This window comes from Canis lupus, chromosome 16, assembly GCF_003254725.2.
Source record: "Canis lupus dingo isolate Sandy chromosome 16, ASM325472v2, whole genome shotgun sequence".
NCBI classification, from domain to species: domain Eukaryota; kingdom Metazoa; phylum Chordata; class Mammalia; order Carnivora; family Canidae; genus Canis; species Canis lupus.
The window spans coordinates 56,386,650-56,405,665 of NC_064258.1; the positions used below are offsets into that span (position 1 = coordinate 56,386,650).

Consider the following 19,016-nt stretch of genomic DNA (forward strand, 5'->3'; position numbering starts at 1 on the left):
CCCCCCACCCTCATCCCCACTTCCTACTTGTCCTCCCACCCTCATTCCCGCTTCCTGCCTCTCCCCCCACCCTCATTCCCACTTCCTACTTGTCCTCCCCACCCTCATCCCCACTTCCTACTTGTCCTCCCACCCTCATTCCCACTTCCTACTTGTCCTCCCCACCCTCATCCCCACTTCCTACTTGTCCTCCCACCCTCATTCCCGCTTCCTGCCTCTCCCCCCACCCTCATCCCCACTTCCTACTTGTCCTCCTACCCTCATTCCCGCTTCCTGCCTCTCCCCCCACCCTCATTCCCACTTCCTACTTGTCCTCCCACCCTCATTCCCACTTCCTGCCTCTCCCCCACCCTCATTCCCACTTCCTGCCTCTCCTCCCACCCTCATTCCCACTTCCTGCCTCTCCCCCACCCTCATTCCCACTTCCTGCCTCTCCCCCACCCTCATTCCCACTTCCTGCCCCTCCCCCACCCTCATCCCCACTTCCTGCCTCTCCTCCCCACCCTCATTCCCACTTCCTGCCTCTCCCCCACCCTCATCCCCACTTCCTGCCCCTCCTCCCACCCTCATTCCCACTTCCTGCTTCTCCTCCCACCCTCATTCCCACTTCCTGCCCCTCCTCCCACCCTCATTCCCACTTCCTGCCCCTCCTCCCACCCTCATTCCCACTTCCTGCCTCTCCCCCACCCTCATCCCACTTCCTGCCTCTCCCCCACCCTCATTCCCACTTCCTGCTTCTCCTCCCACCCTCATTCCCACTTCCTGCCCTCCTCCCACCCTCATTCCCACTTCCTGCCCCTCCTCCCACCCTCATTCCCACTTCCTGCCTCTCCCCCACCCTCATTCCCACTTCCTGCCTTTCCCCCACCCTCATCCCCACTTCCTGCCTCTCCTCCCACCCTCATTCCCACTTCCTGCCTCTCCTCCCACCCTCATTCCCACTTCCTGCCTCTCCCCTCACCCCTCATTCCCACTTGCATGTGAGCTGCTGTTCCCACTGAAGTCATGAGTGAGTGATTAGTGCGAACGAGAGTCCCTGCAGCTCTGAGGAGGAGGAGGAGGTGGTGTCTCCATCAGGTGTAGGCCCCTGGAACAGCACTTGGTGATGTCAGCATCTGACCCCTAACGGTGATGTGAAGTGAGTCAGCCAGTCCATGGCGGCTCACAGTGATGCTGGGCCCCTCACCCCATTGAAAGAGAAATATCTCCTGAAAGGACTTTTTTTTTTCCCCCTTTAAGTTGTGAGTAAAAAATAAAGCATGCAGAAGAAAAAGTCAATTCTGAATGACATGCTTTTTATAACTCGTGGCGGTGGAGTGAAAGGGGATAGGAATTTTCCACTAGCTTCCATTGGAATCGGCATGCATGCAAGGCAGTAGGGTTAGGGAGAAGGGGCAGACCTCCAGAACTGAAACTAATTATGGGAAAATGATTCAAGTCCCTTCATACTTTTACCGCAAGCATTTGGAGAATCACACTGAAAAGTTACTTCCCAAATTGCTTTGGTGTTCAAGGAAATTTGGCTTTTCTATACATTATAAAATGCGCTCGACGTTGAACAAGTGAGGACGGCAAACATGCAAACTACAAATTACATGCAGAAGTGGACCACCTTACTTTTGTAAAACTGGCACACGTCCTGTCCTCCCGCTGCCCGCGCGAACTGCCATCAGCCAGAGGCGACCGTGCATGTGGCTCTAGGAACGTTCCTCCGTAGCACGCTACACTTAAAGCGTTGTCAGCCTGAAAGGGGACGCGGTGCCCAACAACTAGCTTGCAAGAAACGGGGCTGTTTCCCTTAATGGTTTCGGAAGTTAGGAATATTCAAGTACCTGTCTTAAGGAAGGTCTCACATAATATGCAGTTCTTTTTGATTTACTGAGGTTCCAATCAACATTTCAAATCACAGAGATTGCAGTTAAAGACATGATGGGGACCGAGGGAAGGAAGGAGAGGGAGTAGATTGAGTGCACACCCTACCAAATGCAGGAGTCAATAAAGATGTTCTAGAGATGTAAGTGATACCAGTTATTTACCGGTGGGCTATATTTGCCAGCTAGGCATTGCTCAGCACCTCAAACTTTGGAATCAACTTGGACACTGCCACCCTCATTTCGAATTCCGTGCCGAGTGTCACGTAGTAGTTGCCTTTTGCAGCAGTAACCACCCAAAACCCAGCTTTGCACAGCAGCATAATCTAATAGCGCTGAAACTGTGAGCTACGTTGAGATACTAATTCTTCTAGTGGTTGGCAGGTGTTAAGTATGGTGGGGCTTCCCTTGAACATAAAACTGCGTCCCACTGCTCCTCTGGGTTCGCTGCAGGGGCCCAGGGTACCTTGGCAAACCGTTTGGGAACCATGCTAATTACTTCCATCCAATCGTTATGCTAACATAGCTCAGTGAGCATTAAATGCCTGTTTTACCAATGAGAAATCTGAGGCTAAAAAAAGTTGACCGGGTGGGTAGTGTGTAGTTGAGCTGGGATTCACACCCTGGGGTGGTTTTGGGTCTCACTATCTGTGCTGGAATGACAACTCCACAATAGCTTCAAAAATCACAACCTTTTCCCCGCTTTGATCCAATACAAACAAAGCCACTTTATTTAGGTGGTTTTTTTGTTTGTTTGTTTTTGTTTTGTTTTGTTTTTAATCAGGTTGCTCATGCAAGAACTACTTGAATTGGAATAACTCAAAATATGAATAAATTCAATGGAATAATTCATGGATTTCACTTTTCTCAGAGTCATTTTGTTTTCATTCCAATGGGCTAGGGGTAGCACAAGTATTCAGAGAATAGATCATTTTCTTCCTACACTTGAAGCCACTGAACTCCAACAAAATACAACCCATGACTCAGACATTTATTTATTTATTATTTATTTTTAGACTAATGGGAACTGCATGAATTCTTTCTTGGTCTTCCAAGAGCAAATGCCTTTTATGCTTGATCCGGAAAGAATTGAGTTTCGGAATGTGAAATCACTAATTTACCTAACTGAATACTTTTAACCCTCTTTGGGCAGCTGGAACAGTTTAATCTATAGCTCTCTGCAGTTGCTGTGAAATCACTTCTTCAAAGTTCATTTCTTGAGGCGGTATTTAGGAACAAACAGATGAAAGCTGCAGACAGAGGTAAATAAAATCACTCATAGCAGCTGGGGTCATGGTGTTACAGCAAAATTTGTCAAACATTTCATTTTTAATATCCTTTCCTAGAAAAAAACCCAAAAACCTCTTTATTGAGGTCTAAAACACAGGAAGTGTATAGAGTATAGTATTCTTAAATCGACAGCCTCATGAACTTTTAAAATATGAATTTACATGTGCAACCAGCTCTGAGATTAAGATATAAAATGTTTCCAGCAGCCCAGAAATGTCCCTCTTGCTCCTTCCCACTTAATAACCTTGCTTGCACCACCTCCAGCACCCCCACTCCCAACATCTCCCACCCAGAAATCATCATCCTGACTTCGGTCACCATTGATAAGTTTGGTCTATTCTCGAACATGATATAAATGGGATCATGCAGAAAGCATTCTTTTGTGTGTGGCTTCTTTTGCTGCATGATGCCTGTGATGTCATTTAATTTTAGCAGTAACCTGTTACGTTATTTTCAAAAAATTGAATTGCAGTGCATGAGCACTTCAAATCAGTCCCCAGGATCAACATTTGCAAGTCAAAATAATCATTCTATTGTGAGAAAGCGACTAGTGGAAAGTTCATTAAAGAATGTCATTTAGCTGTTCCAACCTGGTACCATATAATCAGCCACAAAACGTATCTCAAGTCCTCCTGAGTTGGACAGACCAACAGATTTTATATATAGCAAGTAAGTATGTAAGAAAGGTTACTTTAGTGCAACGTATAACTCTATATGCCATGTCTGCGTCTGCATTTAAATGGATTCCTTCTTAGACTGAAATTTTACGCAAATGTTACTTTAGGATAAGTTGGTAATCCTACAGAAATTAGAATAGTATGCACTTAAATTCCATATGAAGCAGCGGCATCTTCATTTTATGGCCCATTTTTGCCTGTCTGTTGTTACTCAACCATTGGAGAGCAAATGACTCCCCCAGTTACATGAATGGCATGCCCCTGAAACAAAAGCTTGAAATGAACTCCCTCTAAAAATGAATCAGAAGCTAGTATTTTGTAAAGAGAAGTCTGATACAACATGTATTTTGTAGGAGGATACTCGCTCATTTCAGGTCGGGGGGGCATAATTAGAAGCTCACTGATTTGTCCCAAGTCATAATCACTATTTGCAGTTCCCAGCTGAGGCTCTGTTCTCGTGGAGTCCAACTACAGCCATCCCCAGAGCACTGTGTGTGTGGCTTCTGGAACAGTTTCCCCGCGCTGCAAGCCACAGACAGAAGTGGAATGTGCTTAGAGCTCGTGTCCCGTCTTCCAAAGCGAACGGCAGCCCCACTTGGCTGTCGACGTCTCAGAGGTGAACAGTAAACGCTGAAACATACTTAATATGCTTCTTATAGAATTCCAGATCAAGAAATGAAGATGTGTTAAAATGAGTCCAAAAAAAAAAGAAGAAGCCATACTATTTTCTTTTTAAGACTATATTTATTTATTCATGAGAGAGAGAGAGAGAGAGAGAGAGAGAGAGGCAGAGACACAGGCAGAGGGAGAAGCAGGCTCCATGCAGGGAGCCGATGTGGGACTCGATCCCAGGACCCCGGGATCAGGCCCTGGGCTGAAGGCAGACAGATGCTCAATTGCTGAGACCCCTGGGCTGCCCAAACCATACCATCCTGTCTTGCCACATAATTTGGGCACTGAAACTTGTTTTGGTTTTGCTGCACTGTTTCTGATTAGAAAAAAAAAAAATTCTACTGTTGATCAGGTTTTAAATAAACTGTCAACATGCTTCAAAATGCATTACGGATTTAAAAATTAACATGGCATAATTAAACAAACAGTTTGTATTCTGTAATGAGAGTTAAGAAAGAAAGAAGAAAAAAAAAAACATCACTTTGCTTCTGCAAAGCCCAGGCAAGTGTACAATTTCCTAAACTACGTGCACACGGGCCACTGAGTTATGTGAATGAATATGAAAGGCTTACAGCTCTAAACACTTGTGAGAATAAAGACGGAACCAGAGGTCAAATTAGAGGTAATCTAATATTAGACTTGAGGCGGGGGGTGGGGGAGTACACTTTCCCTCCTAAATGGTTCACAAAAACATGAACTTTCGCTGTTATAAAATCATAGAATTAAAAAAGCTGCGGCTACAGCTTTATGGAAATGAGAACGCCGCACTTGCCCAAATATTTCCCGGGGCTATTCCTATCAGTGCAGCAACTCTCGTTTGTGGTTTGGGCGGCTTTGTTCAAGGTCAGCGGGTGAAGCTGAAGGCCGCCCGCGCGGCTCCCCTCCACCGCACGTAAGGGAGCATCCGTACGCCAGCTCGCAGAAACGTCAAATCAGTGAGGACAGCATAGGAGACTATGTCGCCTCCCTTAATCCTAATCCACGGTAATGTGGACAGGATGATGTCCCGGCAAGAAAATGTGAATAGGTCAGAAGACGGCTATCGGCCACACGGAGAAAATATCACAAAAGTACATTTTGCTGACGGCGGGTCGGCGGGTGGGCGCCCGTCACACACGGAAGGCGGAATGCCTTATGGCTAAATGCTCCTGCGGATTAGTCCCATGTCCTTGAGCGGCTGCCCGTGGTATCCCCCCAACTGTCTGCACCTCCGGGTTTGCTAGCAACAGCAGGAGAAGCGGGAGCGCCGGCGGGAGGCCTGCGGTGATGTGCGGAGCCCAGCTCGCAGGCCACTCAAGCCCAATCCCCGGCCCCCCCCAGCAAGCCCGCCGCATCCCCGAGTCCCCGTCCCTCCCCTCCTGTGCGAGGAGCAACACAGGCTTCCTGCCTGCCTCCTACAGAACCAGCTCGCCTTGAAAGCATCTTCAAGACAAAAATAATTTAAATTCCTTTAGCCCTTTCCTGCCTTTCCGGGCCACCTAGTATAGTAATTGTGACACGGGATATTTATTTCATGTTATAGAGAAAAAGAAATAACAACAACAAAAAAACCCTGTGTTAAGGACGATCACGCTGCCGTGTCCCTAGAAATCTCCGCAGGATTTCAGCAAAGCCCGTGAAGACAGAAAGGGACGGCAGGGATAGGGCAGGTAAAGGACGGAAACGAGCTTTGGGATCTGAATACTTCAGCACAGAAGTGAAAAAGCAACACTGCTCACGCCCGGTGGCACATTGTTTTTAGGTGAGCACAAGTACCTCGGTGCGGTGGTGAGCGCGCGGGGCGGGCCGTGGGCCGCCCGGGGACGAGCTAGGCCTGGGGCCCCGGGTCCTGCGGCCTCCCTCGGAAGGAGGGAAGTCAACACTCTGACTTCTGGGGCCTCGGCCCCCGCAGCTCCTGCCCGTCTATGATGCTGCACAAACGGGGGCACGGAGCTCGGTGGGCTTCCGTCTCCAGTGTGAGGGCACGCGTGTCCGTGGGGACACACGCCTCGCGGTGCCGCCTGCCGTGCACAGACCCGACACCCCGCTGCCGCTGTCCCTCTCCGAACACCTGCCGTCGGGAGGCACGTGCACACTGTTGGACCGAAGAAGAAACCCCCGCTCCGTTTGCCCGAAGGCCTCACCTGATGGCCAGAAGCGCGTCTGAGCGCCGTGGGTCAGGGCGCCGCGGGCTGGGCCGGGAGGAAGGAGCAGCGGCGGGGCGGCGCCCGAGGGACCGAGCTGCACCTGCTGCCCGAGAGAGACGCGGGGATGGCGGCGACAGCGGGGGGGCCCCCCGGCCTGGGGCACTGCCCTCCGCCACACACGGCAGGCCCTCTGCCGGGGAGGCCGTGGGCCGGGCCACTAGGGGAGCAACGTCCTCCGTGGCAGACTGGCCCTGGCGCCGGGGCTGGCGGGCACGGGGCTCCGGAGCATCCCCGGCCTGGTGGCCCAGGCTGGGCGCCCACCCGAGCAGCCACGCCGTGCCTGAGGCCGTGCCCTGAGGCCATGCCCGAGGCCGTGCCCCCTCCCCCGGGCACTGGAGCCGCCCTGTCTTGCTGCGGGTGATGGGGGCGGGGGGTGGCTCTCGGGCTCCCTGTAGCCACCGTGGGGGCCCACTGAGCCCCGCAGCCGCCCTGCCCCGGCCTGTCCTGCTGCCTGCGTGCCTCTGGCTAGGCCCTGGTCGGGGGGACACCCAAGTGGAGGCATAGGACAGTCAAGCGAAATTGCCGTATTAATGGATGAATAAAGAAACACAGATTTAATATATAAAGAAATATACCCTGTACACGACATATATGTTCATATACAAGGAAATTCATATAAAACCATCTTGCAGATGCAAACTGCTATTACCATTCTTGCTTTATATAAGCAAACACATCATCTTAGAATATCTGCTGCATTTATTGGCTCTGCTGCCTCGGGAGTACCTACAAGGTGTTGTGAGCCAGAGCTCTAGCAAACGTTGGGGTAAATACACACGTACCGTAAAAACCCTTTTAAAAGCCACACACATGTAAAACATGGCACCTTTTCCCATATGAAATGCCCCAATTCATTTATGTTACTATACCAGCCTCAGCGTACTTAAGAGGACGTATATGTAAAATAGCTGATACTGATGAAAAAAATAGCCATTTTATCAGTAGGAAATGACTGGGATGCTTTGAGGGGAAAAATATACTCTCTCCTGAGGGAAACATGCAAAGAGGCAAAGAGATGCGAGCTTATGGGATGAAAACCCCCAATTAAATAATGAAGAGAGATATGTAGTTACACTCACAGATTAAGTAAAGAAATATGGCTTAAGGGAGCATAGATATACTGTATTCAAATTATTTAAAATTTTGTCAGTCACAGGAGGAGGGGGACAAGCTATTAACTTCAGCGTGGCACTGACTGATGCATGCAGCTCTACTCCCCAACACGTTTTCACGCTCATAGTCATCAACATGCACTTTTGGTCTCTTTATGACCAGAGAAAATAGGAAAGGGGTTATCTTTTTTGTAGTTAAGTAAAACTATTTTTATTTGAGATAACGTGATAATCTGTTTTAAATTTTTTAATTTATTTTTTGTATATTTTTTATTGAGGTTCGATTTGCCAACATATAGCATAAAACCCAGTGCTCATCTCATCAAGTGCCCCCCAGTGCCTGTCACCCAGTCACCCCCACTCCCTGCCCACCTCCCTTTCCACCACCCCTTGTTCATTTCCTAGAGTTAGGGGTCTCTCATGGTCTGTCTCCCTCCCTGACATTTCCCACTCATTTTCTCTCCTTTCCCCTATAATCCCTTTCACTAATTTTTATATTCCCCATATGAATGAGACCATATGTTTGTCCTTCTCTGATTGACTTATTTCACTCAGCATAATACCCTCCAGTTCCATCCACGTCAAAGAAAATGGTGGATATTTGTCGTTTCTAATGGCTGAGGAATATCCCACTATATACAGAGACCACAGCTTCTTGATCCATCATCTGTCGATGGACACCGAGGCTCCTTCCACAGTGTGGCTATTGTGGACATTGCTGCTAGAAACATCGGGGTGCGGGTGTCCCGGCGTTTCACTGCATCTGTATCTTTGGGGTAAATCCCCAGCAGTGCAATTGCTGGGTCGTAGGGCAGGTCTATTTTTAACTCTCTGAGGAACCTCCACACAGTTTTCCAGAGTGGCTGCACCAGGTCACATTCCCACCAACAGTGCAGGAGGGTTCCCCTTTCTCCACATCCCCGCCAACATTTGTGGTTTCCTGTATCGTTAATTTTCCCCATTCTCACTGCTGTGAGGTGGTATCTCATGGTGGTTTTGATTTGTATTTCCCTGATGGCCAGTGATGCAGAGCATTTTCTCATGTGCTTGTTGGCCATGTCTATGTCTTCCTCTGTGAGATCTCTGTTCATGGCTTTTGCCCATTTCAGGATTCGATTGTTTGTTTCTTGGGTGTTGAGTTTAATAAGTTCTTTATAGATCTTGGAAACTAGCCCTTTCTCTGATATGTCATTTGCAAATATCTTCTCCCATTCTGTAGGTTGTCTTTGAGTTTTGTTGACTGTTTCTTTTGCTGTGCAGAAGGTTTTTATCCTGATTAAGTCCCAACAGTTCATTTTTGCTTCTCTTTCCCTTGCCTTCATAGATGTATCTTGCAAGAAGTTGCTGTGGCCAAGTTCAAAAAGGGTGTTGCCTGTGTTCTCCTCTAGCATTTTGAAGGAATCTTGCCTCACATTTAGATCTTTCATCCATTTTGAGTTTATCTTGTGTCTGGTGTAAGAGAGTGGTCTAGTTTCATTCTTCTGCATGTGGATGTCCAATTTTCCCAGCACCGTTTATTGAAGAGACTGTCTTTCTTCCAGTGGATAGTCTTTCCTCCTTTATCGAATATTAGTTGATCATAAAGTCGAGGGTCCACTTCTGGGTTCTCTATTCTGTTCCATTGATTTATGTGTCTGTTTTTGTGCCAGGACCACACTATCTTGATGACCACAGCTTTGTAGTACAACCTGAAATCTGGCATTGTGATGCCCCCAGCTACGGTTTTCTGTTTTAATATTCCCCCTGGCTATTTGGGGTCTTTTCTGATTCCACACAAATCTTAAGATGATTTGTTCCAACTGTCTGAAGATAGTCCCTTGTATTTGTATAGGGATTGCATTGAACCTATAAGTTGCCCTGGATAGCATAGACATTTTCACAATATTAATTCTTCCAATCTGTGAGCATGGAATATTTTTCCATCTCGTTGTGTCTTCCTCAATAAGAAAGGGGTTATCTAGACACAGTATCAAATAACAAAGGGTCACTCATAAACTATTAATAGAAACAAGCTAAAAAGATAGAACAAATTAGTTATAGGAAGTACTTGAAAGAGCCTCTGTGGGGTGGGCTCCATGGAGTGATGCTGATGGAGACAGGTTTGCTTATTAACATCCTAGAAAACCTTAAGCGCCTAACTCCGGCCATGGAGAGAAAGGACTGAAATGACAGACAGTCAATGGTAGGCACACGGCTTTGGTATGGACTTTTCTAGGCTGGACAAATTCAAGTATGGCGTCAATACGAAGAGGAAACAGGAGACCTTTCCAGCCGACGGAGCATCTGAACACTATCTCCAGTGTATGAGCAGCATATTTGCCTGCCGACTACTCCTAGTGTTTCAGAGGACAAAGATGTGCTTGGGTCATGAGTCCTCAGCCTTTTCCTCTTTAACCTCCACATATCACCCTAAATACTGCTGAGCACTTAGGAAGTAGAATCCCTAGATTTAAACACACACGCACACACACCCCCACACACTTTATAAGGAGCAGGAAGAAAGCCCATTTTGCCACTTTTCTGTCCGAAACCTCAAAAGATATTTCAGTTTCTTCATGACAGGGAACCAAGAACATTAGGTCAAAAGCCTTCCAAACAGAAAATCCCTGGATTTAATAATCTTGCCTCCAAGTTTTCAAGCTAATTTTAAGAGCACATGCTTTGCGTGTTGTTATGAGAGTGTGTGGGCACACACAACTTCCATATCCCAAGCAAACAAGAACATCAATCTGTAGTGTGAGGAGATCTAAAAATCAACGAAACAAGTACAGAATGTTTTTTTGGTATTAAAAGGCAACCCAGCAGCACCATGGAGGCCTTTGAGGAGGGCATGCGATGGGGCAGTGTATAACCGTGGAAGGGGGAAGGAGACTCAGGCCAAGGCAGATGGCAGGCAAGGGCTGGAGGTTGAAGTAGCCTAAGGCTCTGGCGTAGCCAGGAGGCAAGGTGCACGGAGGAAAGCAGGCCGAGACTAGAGAGGACAGATGGGAAGGAGTATGGGCCGCCAAGTGAGGGAATCTGCACTTCATCTTACAGGCACGACCATGAGGGAGTAATGTGAGCCTCCGAGCAACCACGACACTCAGGGAGGGGTGACTTGTGTGCAGTTAGGGGCTTTGTGACCATCCAGACACAGAAGAGGATGCTGAACACTGGGTAGGAAGATGGGACCGAGTCAGGAGGGAGTCCTGACGTAGCAAAGAAACATTCTTTGAGGGTGCGTGTGTGTGCAAGAGAGTAATTTGTTTCTACGTTGAAATGCTAGCGATAAAGTGTTTGCAGTGGAACCTCCTGCAATTTGTTGGTTTCCTAGGGAAATTAGAGCATTCAGAGGACAAAAACTAATTAGTTAGAAAAGGTTATCAGGACACGGAGCTTTATTTAAAAAGAAAAGACCTCTCAACCAAGGACTATATAGTTGGTACGGGACCAAGATCACAATCTCGAAGTTGGGGATAGTTTTCGTACATTATCTGTGTTTTCCTTTCCCCAGCCAATTTCAAGATTACTTTCCTTTTGGTCGAAAAAATGATGATGATAATCTTGGTGAGATGAAATGTGGCAAGGGAAGCATTTTAACATGTAATCAATCTGCCATAGTTACCTTGCAAACAAACTTATTTTTCCTGTCAAATTTAATCATTCCAAATGTTGGAGGAGTAATCAAAAACCCCGGGATATATTTTACATCTATCTATCTTATCTATCTATCTATCTATCTGTCTATGTTAAAATAGTTTACTCTGGTTGCTTGAACTCCAATGCATTGCCAACTTGAAAGGCTATGCTTAGGGTGCACTCTTTTTTAATAAATCAAACCAATACTGAGCAACAACCTCATGCAACTACAATGACAGTGATAGCCTTGAAATGTTCATGGAATTTAGATAATTTACTTGAGCTCTAAGGAGAGAGAAACAGCTCAAGGACCTACATTTTTAGTGCTTAGACCAATGATTTAAGAAGGGGGCAAAATGAACGTGCACACCATCCTTCAAACTGTAAGGGGGACCTTTTTTGGGAGGCACTTGGACCCATGAATCGGAATCACCACATGATCATCTTCTGACATGAGGGCAACGTCAAACATTCCTGCAAGACATGAGTGTGTGAAGCCACCCGTGTGAAAGGAGGAAGAACCCCATCTCCTCCCTGGGGAGGGTCAAGTATCTTGGAACTGTTTTGAGAAAAGCAGCTAAGTGCAGATGACAAAGACAGAAAGGGCTGCCCAAGGAGAGTGGAGCACGACACTGCCCACAGGGGCAGAGGAGATCTCAGTTGTCTCACATTTTCCCTTGAACAAAGTCTTCCTTACGCTAGGACAGAATGGCACTGGGCAGATTTCTATATTTCTGGGCTTCAGTTGCAGGCAGTAAAAAACAAGTGATACTAAACAGAAATACATTCCTGGGCAATAAATAAGGAAAGAAGGAAGAGGACTAAGTACGGCTTCTCTGTTGTGAAAGAGTACTCAGTTGTCACAGCACCCATTTCTCCTAAAATCTTATTTTCACTGCTTCAAGTGTAAGAGCACAAACCTTTTTGGGAATCAACACAAAACTGTCTACTTCTTTTTAAAAAATAGTTATTTATTTATTCATGAAAGACACAGACCAAGAGAGAGAGGCAGAGACACAGGCAGAGGGAGAAGCAGGCTCCCTGCAGGGAACCCAATGTGGGACTCAATCCCACATCCTGGGATCAGACCTGAACCGAAGGCAGGTGCCCAACTGCTGAGTCACCCAGGCATCCCCCAAAAATGTCTACTTCTTGATATCACTGTCTGTTCCTCATTCGTCCCCCAGACCTCAATGAGATACTGGGTATCCTCTAGGATTTTACTTTACTGAGTTGTATATACCCTATACACTATCTGCATGTATACTGTGGACATAAGCGCTCTAGGTACCCCCGCAGCACACGCATACGTGTATCTGTAATTTGCTTCCATGTAACATTAACGACACCCACACACCCACCACGTGCATGCACTTTGTCGTCCCCAAAGCCTGAAAAATACTGACTTAAAAAGCGTTCTGTATTCTATTGTTTTCAAGCTTAGAAAAAATTTTGGTAATAATGTTAAAATTTTCTACTTATAAAAATTGGGTCTTTTATGGTTTTTAAAGTACTTGAGTCTGATTTTAAATGGGAAATTGACTTTAAAATGTCAGATTATAAATAAGCTTCTCAAATGTGTCTTGATGGTTGTAACCACTTTTGACCCTGTAGTTCTAGGATGGGGGGAGGGACCAAAGGACCCCCTTTCCTCCTCTGGTTATATGATTTAGAGTGACAACGGACCAAATCATTTTTATTTTAGTGCTTAAGTACTAAAATCAATAAGGGAATTAAGACCTTTATTACACTAGTTTATAAATTATTACTTCAGAGTATGGACTTGAACCAAACTCCAGCTTGAACATATCTTTAATAAGCCCAAACTTTCCAGAATAAGTCTTTCTAAATATTATCTTTGCTGGGTGTTAAGAGTAACTAAGACAACTCCTCTGGATGACTTATTTAGCTTTAACTTTAACCTCAAAAATTCTATTACTCCCATGGTGATGAGAAAGAGGGAGAGTGTCTGCGTGTGTGAGAGAGTATGTGAACGAGAGAGAGAGCGGAGAGAGAGGGAGGGACGGAAAGGAGAAATAAACTTCTGTCGAGTTCTTATAAATTGTCTCTTCAAATCATAAAATTAAAATTTTAAAAAGGCAGGGGAAGGGAGGAAGCATAAATTAAGAAAGAACGTAGCCACGAAAATGCTTGGGCTAGTTATCAACCAGCTAGTTAACTCAGGCTTCACAAGGGTTTCACTCTTCGGATTTTATGAAGTTGGTATTAGAGATATTTCTTGGACTGTCAAGGAATAGCACGTGATTTCATGTTTTTACAGTAGTCTAATCTATTTTGGTTCATGTGGAGAAGCAAAGGCTTCACCTGCGAGACTTTTCAAGTGATGAAGCTGCAGGAATGGTCAGGTTTCGCACTATCTGCCCGGTGACTGGGAGAACCAGGGAGCGCCCATTAACCCTGGCCATAACAACAAGGAGGGAGATGGGACATGCACGGTGGAGGGGCAGAGTCAATGGCAAGCAAGAAATGCAAGCAGTAAACCCACAGTTCTAATACCAATCCTGAGACTTATTATAATATCTCCCAAGGCACAGTTTATAAGTTGCACCAACCAAGAAGCCTTGGACTCTAAGGGAGAAACACTACCCTCCCCATTCTGCTTTCTCACTCTTACAGGCAGAAGTACAGAATTACTCTGTGGTTAAGACTGTAGGAGAAACGATGTTTGGTGACTGGTTCTATGAATGGTTTCTGTGCAGAGAATTACAAGTTTTAAAGAAAGGCATTACAAGCAGTTTTAAACTCATCTTTCAATTGTTTGATTGAATTAAAAAAAAATTCTCAGTTATAACTATGAAGAAAAAAAATAAAAATAGGGCTTTCTGTCCTCGTGAACTTGTACTTTGGGTTAATGAGTAGAATTGTGGCTCCTACCGGAGGATCACGCAATACAAAAATGAAAGGAAATTACTTTTTAAGTATCCAACGTTATATATGCACACGGTGACTGTAAAAGCAGGGCTTAGCTGATCCTTCAAACATTTCTCTGACCAGTCAGAAACACTGTTTGGTACAGGAGGACACTGGGAACCCCTAAAGTTAAGCAACATCCCCAGACTGGAGGAAGAATAGGAGAGCAAGTGTCCACAGCCCAAAGCCCCCATGCTCTTTCCCACACACTGGACATCCCACATTTATATTTAATGACGTGATCTTACTGCCAAAGACATAGGTATCTATGCCCACAGCAGTGGAATTAGCTTCTTCACTCCCTTGTGTTGAGTTGGCATTGCCCACACACCCAGCATGTGAAGTGATGAAGGTCCTAGAGCAGGACTATGACTTTGCCTGGCACCTGACATGATGAACTTGTGAAAACTCATACATGTTAGGAAAGACTTAATGGGTCCCATGTGTGATGAACAAGGTAAAAGACAAGCAGAGGTGCCTGCAGAACGCGGGACTGAGTGATGCTGTGAGTGATGGGGTAATCCAACGGTGAGCCATTCCTCATACTCTATCTTAGTCTTCCCAAGTCTCTGTTTTGGGCGGGGGGGTGGGAGTGAATGGGTGACGGGCACTGGGTGTTATTCTGTATGTTAGTAAATTGAACACCAATAAAAAAAAAAAAGTCTCTGTTTCAAGAAACTACGAGTCTAGAATGTGAGAGAAACAGTGATGCTTCTTAGAATCAAATGTTCCTGTTCTGCCGAACGTGGACAGACCTGCAGCTTGACGTGCCTGCTGACAGCACCACCCTCTGCCCACCTCTGAGCTGGGGCCTCACTGCTTCCCCTGCCGGCCAAGGTGTGGCCTTCTAGAGGTGACCAAAAACAACCATCACAAAAAAAAAAAAAAAAAAAAAAAAACCAAAAAACATCACTCTGTCCTGCACATGATGTGACTAAGCTGCCAGATTTTAAGTCAACATAAAATCACATTGCATTGTACTGCTAGTGAGAAAACCAACCAACCAACCAACCAATCAACTAACCAACCAACCAGCAAGATTAGAGCAAGGCACAGGTCTTCCAAAAGATTTTTTTAAAGGAAAGGGAAAATATTGAGGGATGAGGTTTTTGATCATTTGTCCGCTGTGTTTCTGATACATGTTATCTTCCAGCTTGAGAATTACATACAGGACAACATGAAGAAAGAGATGGTAGAGATGCAACAGAATGCAGTACAGAACCAGACTGCCGTGATGATAGAAATTGGAACAAACCTACTAAATCAAACAGCAGAGCAAACACGGAAGTTAACAGATGTCGAAGCACAAGTAAGCGCTAAAACAAAACGTGTAATGGTCCAGCTAGATTAGCTACTAGCAAGAAATTGAGCCACATGGTTACCTGATTCAATAGTGGGAAAATGAAGAAACTGTGAAGGTAGCAGGAAAAAAAATGATATGAAAATAAAAATTTGTAGTTAGATAAGAATTGAAAATCAGGAAACATATTTTCATCTTTTTTTAAGATTTATTTATTTATTTTAGAGAGGGAGGTGGCAGGGGAGGGCAGAGGTGAGGGAAAAGGGAGAGAGAGAGAGAGAGAGAGAGAGAAAGAGAGAGAATCCCAAGCAGACTCGCCACTGAGCATAAAGCCAGACATGGGGCTCCATTCCATGACCCTGAGATCATGACCTGAGTGGAAATCAAGAGTCAGACATTCAACTGACTGAGCCACCCAGGTGGCTGTTTTCATCTTTAATACTGAGGTTAAATTATATTTTTTCTACTAAAGACCTGTGAGTCATTTCATATGATGCATACTTGACAGCTACATGATAAGTGCCCCTCTGCCTCGCTGGGTATCTTCTGGATAAGTTCTTAACTGTTTCATGCATTTGAGAAATGAAAGGCACCGAAGGAGAGTGTAAGAAACTTTGTTCTTCAATCTAACTTTTAAGATACAACCAAATCTCAAAGAACTGTGAAAACAATTTGTGGCATAAGTTTATAGACAAAGTGGCAAAGAGTTTACAAGCAGCAGTGGTCGTGGCACCGAGGGCTTACCCATCTGCAGAAGGCCTCAAGTTCCCTGATGGCTCGAGCCCCGCCATCAACGGGGTGAGTGAATCTGAGCAAGGCACCCGCTTCTGTGGACCTCGGGGGTTTTAACTGTAAAGTGAGGGCTGGGTCTTAGACTGGCTGCACTCTTTTAGCTCGCAGATTTTACGAGCTGCTGATTAATAGCAGTAGGAGAGAGGAATATGAAGATAACAAAATGATAACACCAAGACATTAAACATCAAAACAAAATTCATCAAGTCATGCCAAATGACACACAACCTGTGACTGAATAAGAATAGTCCACTGGGACAGAGTGGGTGGGGATGGGAGTGCGGGACACCTGGGGGGCTCAGTTGGTGAAGCATCTGCCTTTGGCTCAGGTCATGATCCCAGGGTCCTGGGATCGAGTTCCACGTGGGGCCCCCTACTCAGTGGGAAGTCTGCAATTCCCTCCCCTGGACCCCTCCCTCCTCCCATGCTGCCTCTCTCTCATAAATAAATAAAAACTTAAAAGAAAAAAAAAAGAATACTCCAGGTGAGATAAAGGACTATGGGTGGAATTTATTAAGATGCTCCAAGTTCAAGTCTCTTCATTGTTGAATCTACATTCTGATTCCTAACTCTGGCTTCTTTATAGGTTTATGAAGTCAGTACCTCCCTGAGTTGTAAGTAATGCTTAAAAAGAGAGAAAGAAAGATTTAATAGTAAATAACTTCTGCAACGTATTATTCCTATATGCTACTTCAGCTAAAAGAAATGTCAGACATGAACAGAAGGGGATATGATGTAAGGGAAACAACAAGCCTCCCAGCTGTAATAAGATCACATCTAGGATGGTACAAGTGTTCTTATACTGTCTCCCTAAGAACTGCTGGATAAAGTAGGGGAAAACATGAGGAAAGTGGTAGGAGAATAAAAGATTCTTATCTGAGGACAGAATAAGAAGTTACTTCTTACGAGATCTTTCCACAATATTAGAACAATGTAGGAAAAATATAGCTGTATTACATGATGGATCACAAGGTATGAAAACTGTAATCCCAAAAGGTGATAAAAGCTAAAAACAGAAAGATAAAAATTTTAAAGTAAATGTATCAATATATTCACAGTTAATCATTAAAATAAATCATAATGCTCAACTCACATCCCTTGCCTGTTGACAGCAAAACTGGTGGGGAAATCGAGCTCATCCAAAAAATGTCTGGGGAGTGTAACATTTCTTATATCTTTAGGCAGTGGAAATAAAGTGTAAGACATAGGGCAATGCTGTGTGAGGCAGGCTTTTTTTATTGAGCTTTGGGTCACGTGATTTTTTTAAAAAAATCTATTGTGAAACTAGGTTCAGATGATCCATGATAAGAGGAAAATCAGATGACTGAGAAGAAAACAGCCTATAACGTCCAACTAAACATTAAAATGGCTGAACCTAAGGATGTCAAGGGACTGAATTACGCACCAAACCTAATACGGCACTGCTGAGCAATTACTGTGTGAAATGGGTTTAAATCCAAACACAACATTTTCTGATTAGAAGATTCCTATATCCTGTGAGAGTGAGAGGCTATTCAACCGGACAATGAGAGATAGGTGGAGGTCTGAGAGCTTAGAGGCAACAGGCAACCACCTGACCTGGATCATTTAGGCAGTCACCTGCAGCTGGGGGGCTCTGGGAACGTGATGAAAACTTCACCATTGATGCTGGGTCAGTCGGGACCTACATGCCATCCTCCCCACCTCTGGCCCACTGTGCTCATTTTATGGCCCTTAGGAATTGAATAAAAGACCCAAGCGGCCAGTTCCCTTTAGCAATAACCAATATAGAGTATTTGGGCCCAAAGGAGATGTAGGCCAAATCTATAATCCAGGTGTTAATATTAAAACCCAACCTTTCTGCTGGCCAACGCCTTCACTCATTCATAAGAATGTGTGAACTCCTCCTGCGTTGACTAAGGACAGGGCTATCCTGAAAGCTGCTCAGTGGGACCCAGCCAAGCCTTTTATGAATGACACCGACCCTGAGCAAACAATGGTTCTTTCAAGGACCCTTATTCTTGGGCAACAATTCTGCCTTAAGCTTACACGTGATGTCACATCCTGAATAACCATGACCCAGAGGATGTGAGTAACAGACTCTTCCTGCTAGAAGGCAGCCAAACGCCAAGGAATTCATCCTCAAAGTTGTTAGAACACAATGGGAACAGAGATATTGCATATGGCGTAGGCCAGAGAGGCCCATGAAGCAAAACTGAGCTCCTACTTCATAGTGATGTATTATTGTTTCTTATTTGGTTAATATTTTTTAAATCAAAAAAAGAGAAACAGAAAACAAAAAGCTAAACATGTGAATACAAACTAGGAAATTTCAGGTTAAAAATGAGCTATAGTTTTATAGAATGAAAGCATGTGACTTCTAATCATGTCGTCTACTGATAAATAAGAGAACAACATTTAGTTTCGAGGGGAACCAAGAACCTTTTCCATTTACCAACAACTTCTGATGTATTAAATATGACCATTTATACGCCCACTATGCCCACTTGTCTCACCGTGTGAAAAGAAAGGCTGAAACATGGCAAAACAAGAAGAACAGCATTATATTATTTGACACAAATACCACT

At 45.1% G+C, this 19,016-nt stretch overlaps 2 protein-coding genes across 9 annotated transcripts in view; one reads left to right on the plus strand and one right to left on the minus strand.

The window, feature by feature from the left end:
* The window catches only part of MCPH1 (microcephalin 1), a 233,475-nt gene that overhangs the window by 85,340 nt on the left and 129,119 nt on the right, over positions 1–19,016 (minus strand). The window contains exon 12 of one of the 8 annotated variants that reach the window (XM_049095295.1): positions 3,067–3,121. The exons of 6 other annotated variants lie outside the window; for them this stretch is intronic. In XM_049095295.1, coding sequence (XP_048951252.1) covers positions 3,082–3,121 — 40 coding nt within the window. In that variant the 3' untranslated portion in view covers positions 3,067–3,081. Of the gene's footprint in view, positions 1–3,066; positions 3,122–19,016 lie in introns of those variants that run through there. One more of the 8 variants, XM_025445649.3, reaches the window with a different exon arrangement.
* The window catches only part of ANGPT2 (angiopoietin 2), a 53,033-nt gene that overhangs the window by 14,225 nt on the left and 19,792 nt on the right, over positions 1–19,016 (plus strand). Inside the window, exon 2 of the mRNA XM_049095297.1 lies at positions 15,511–15,666. Coding sequence (XP_048951254.1) covers positions 15,511–15,666 — 156 coding nt within the window. The remainder of the gene's footprint in view (positions 1–15,510; positions 15,667–19,016) is intronic.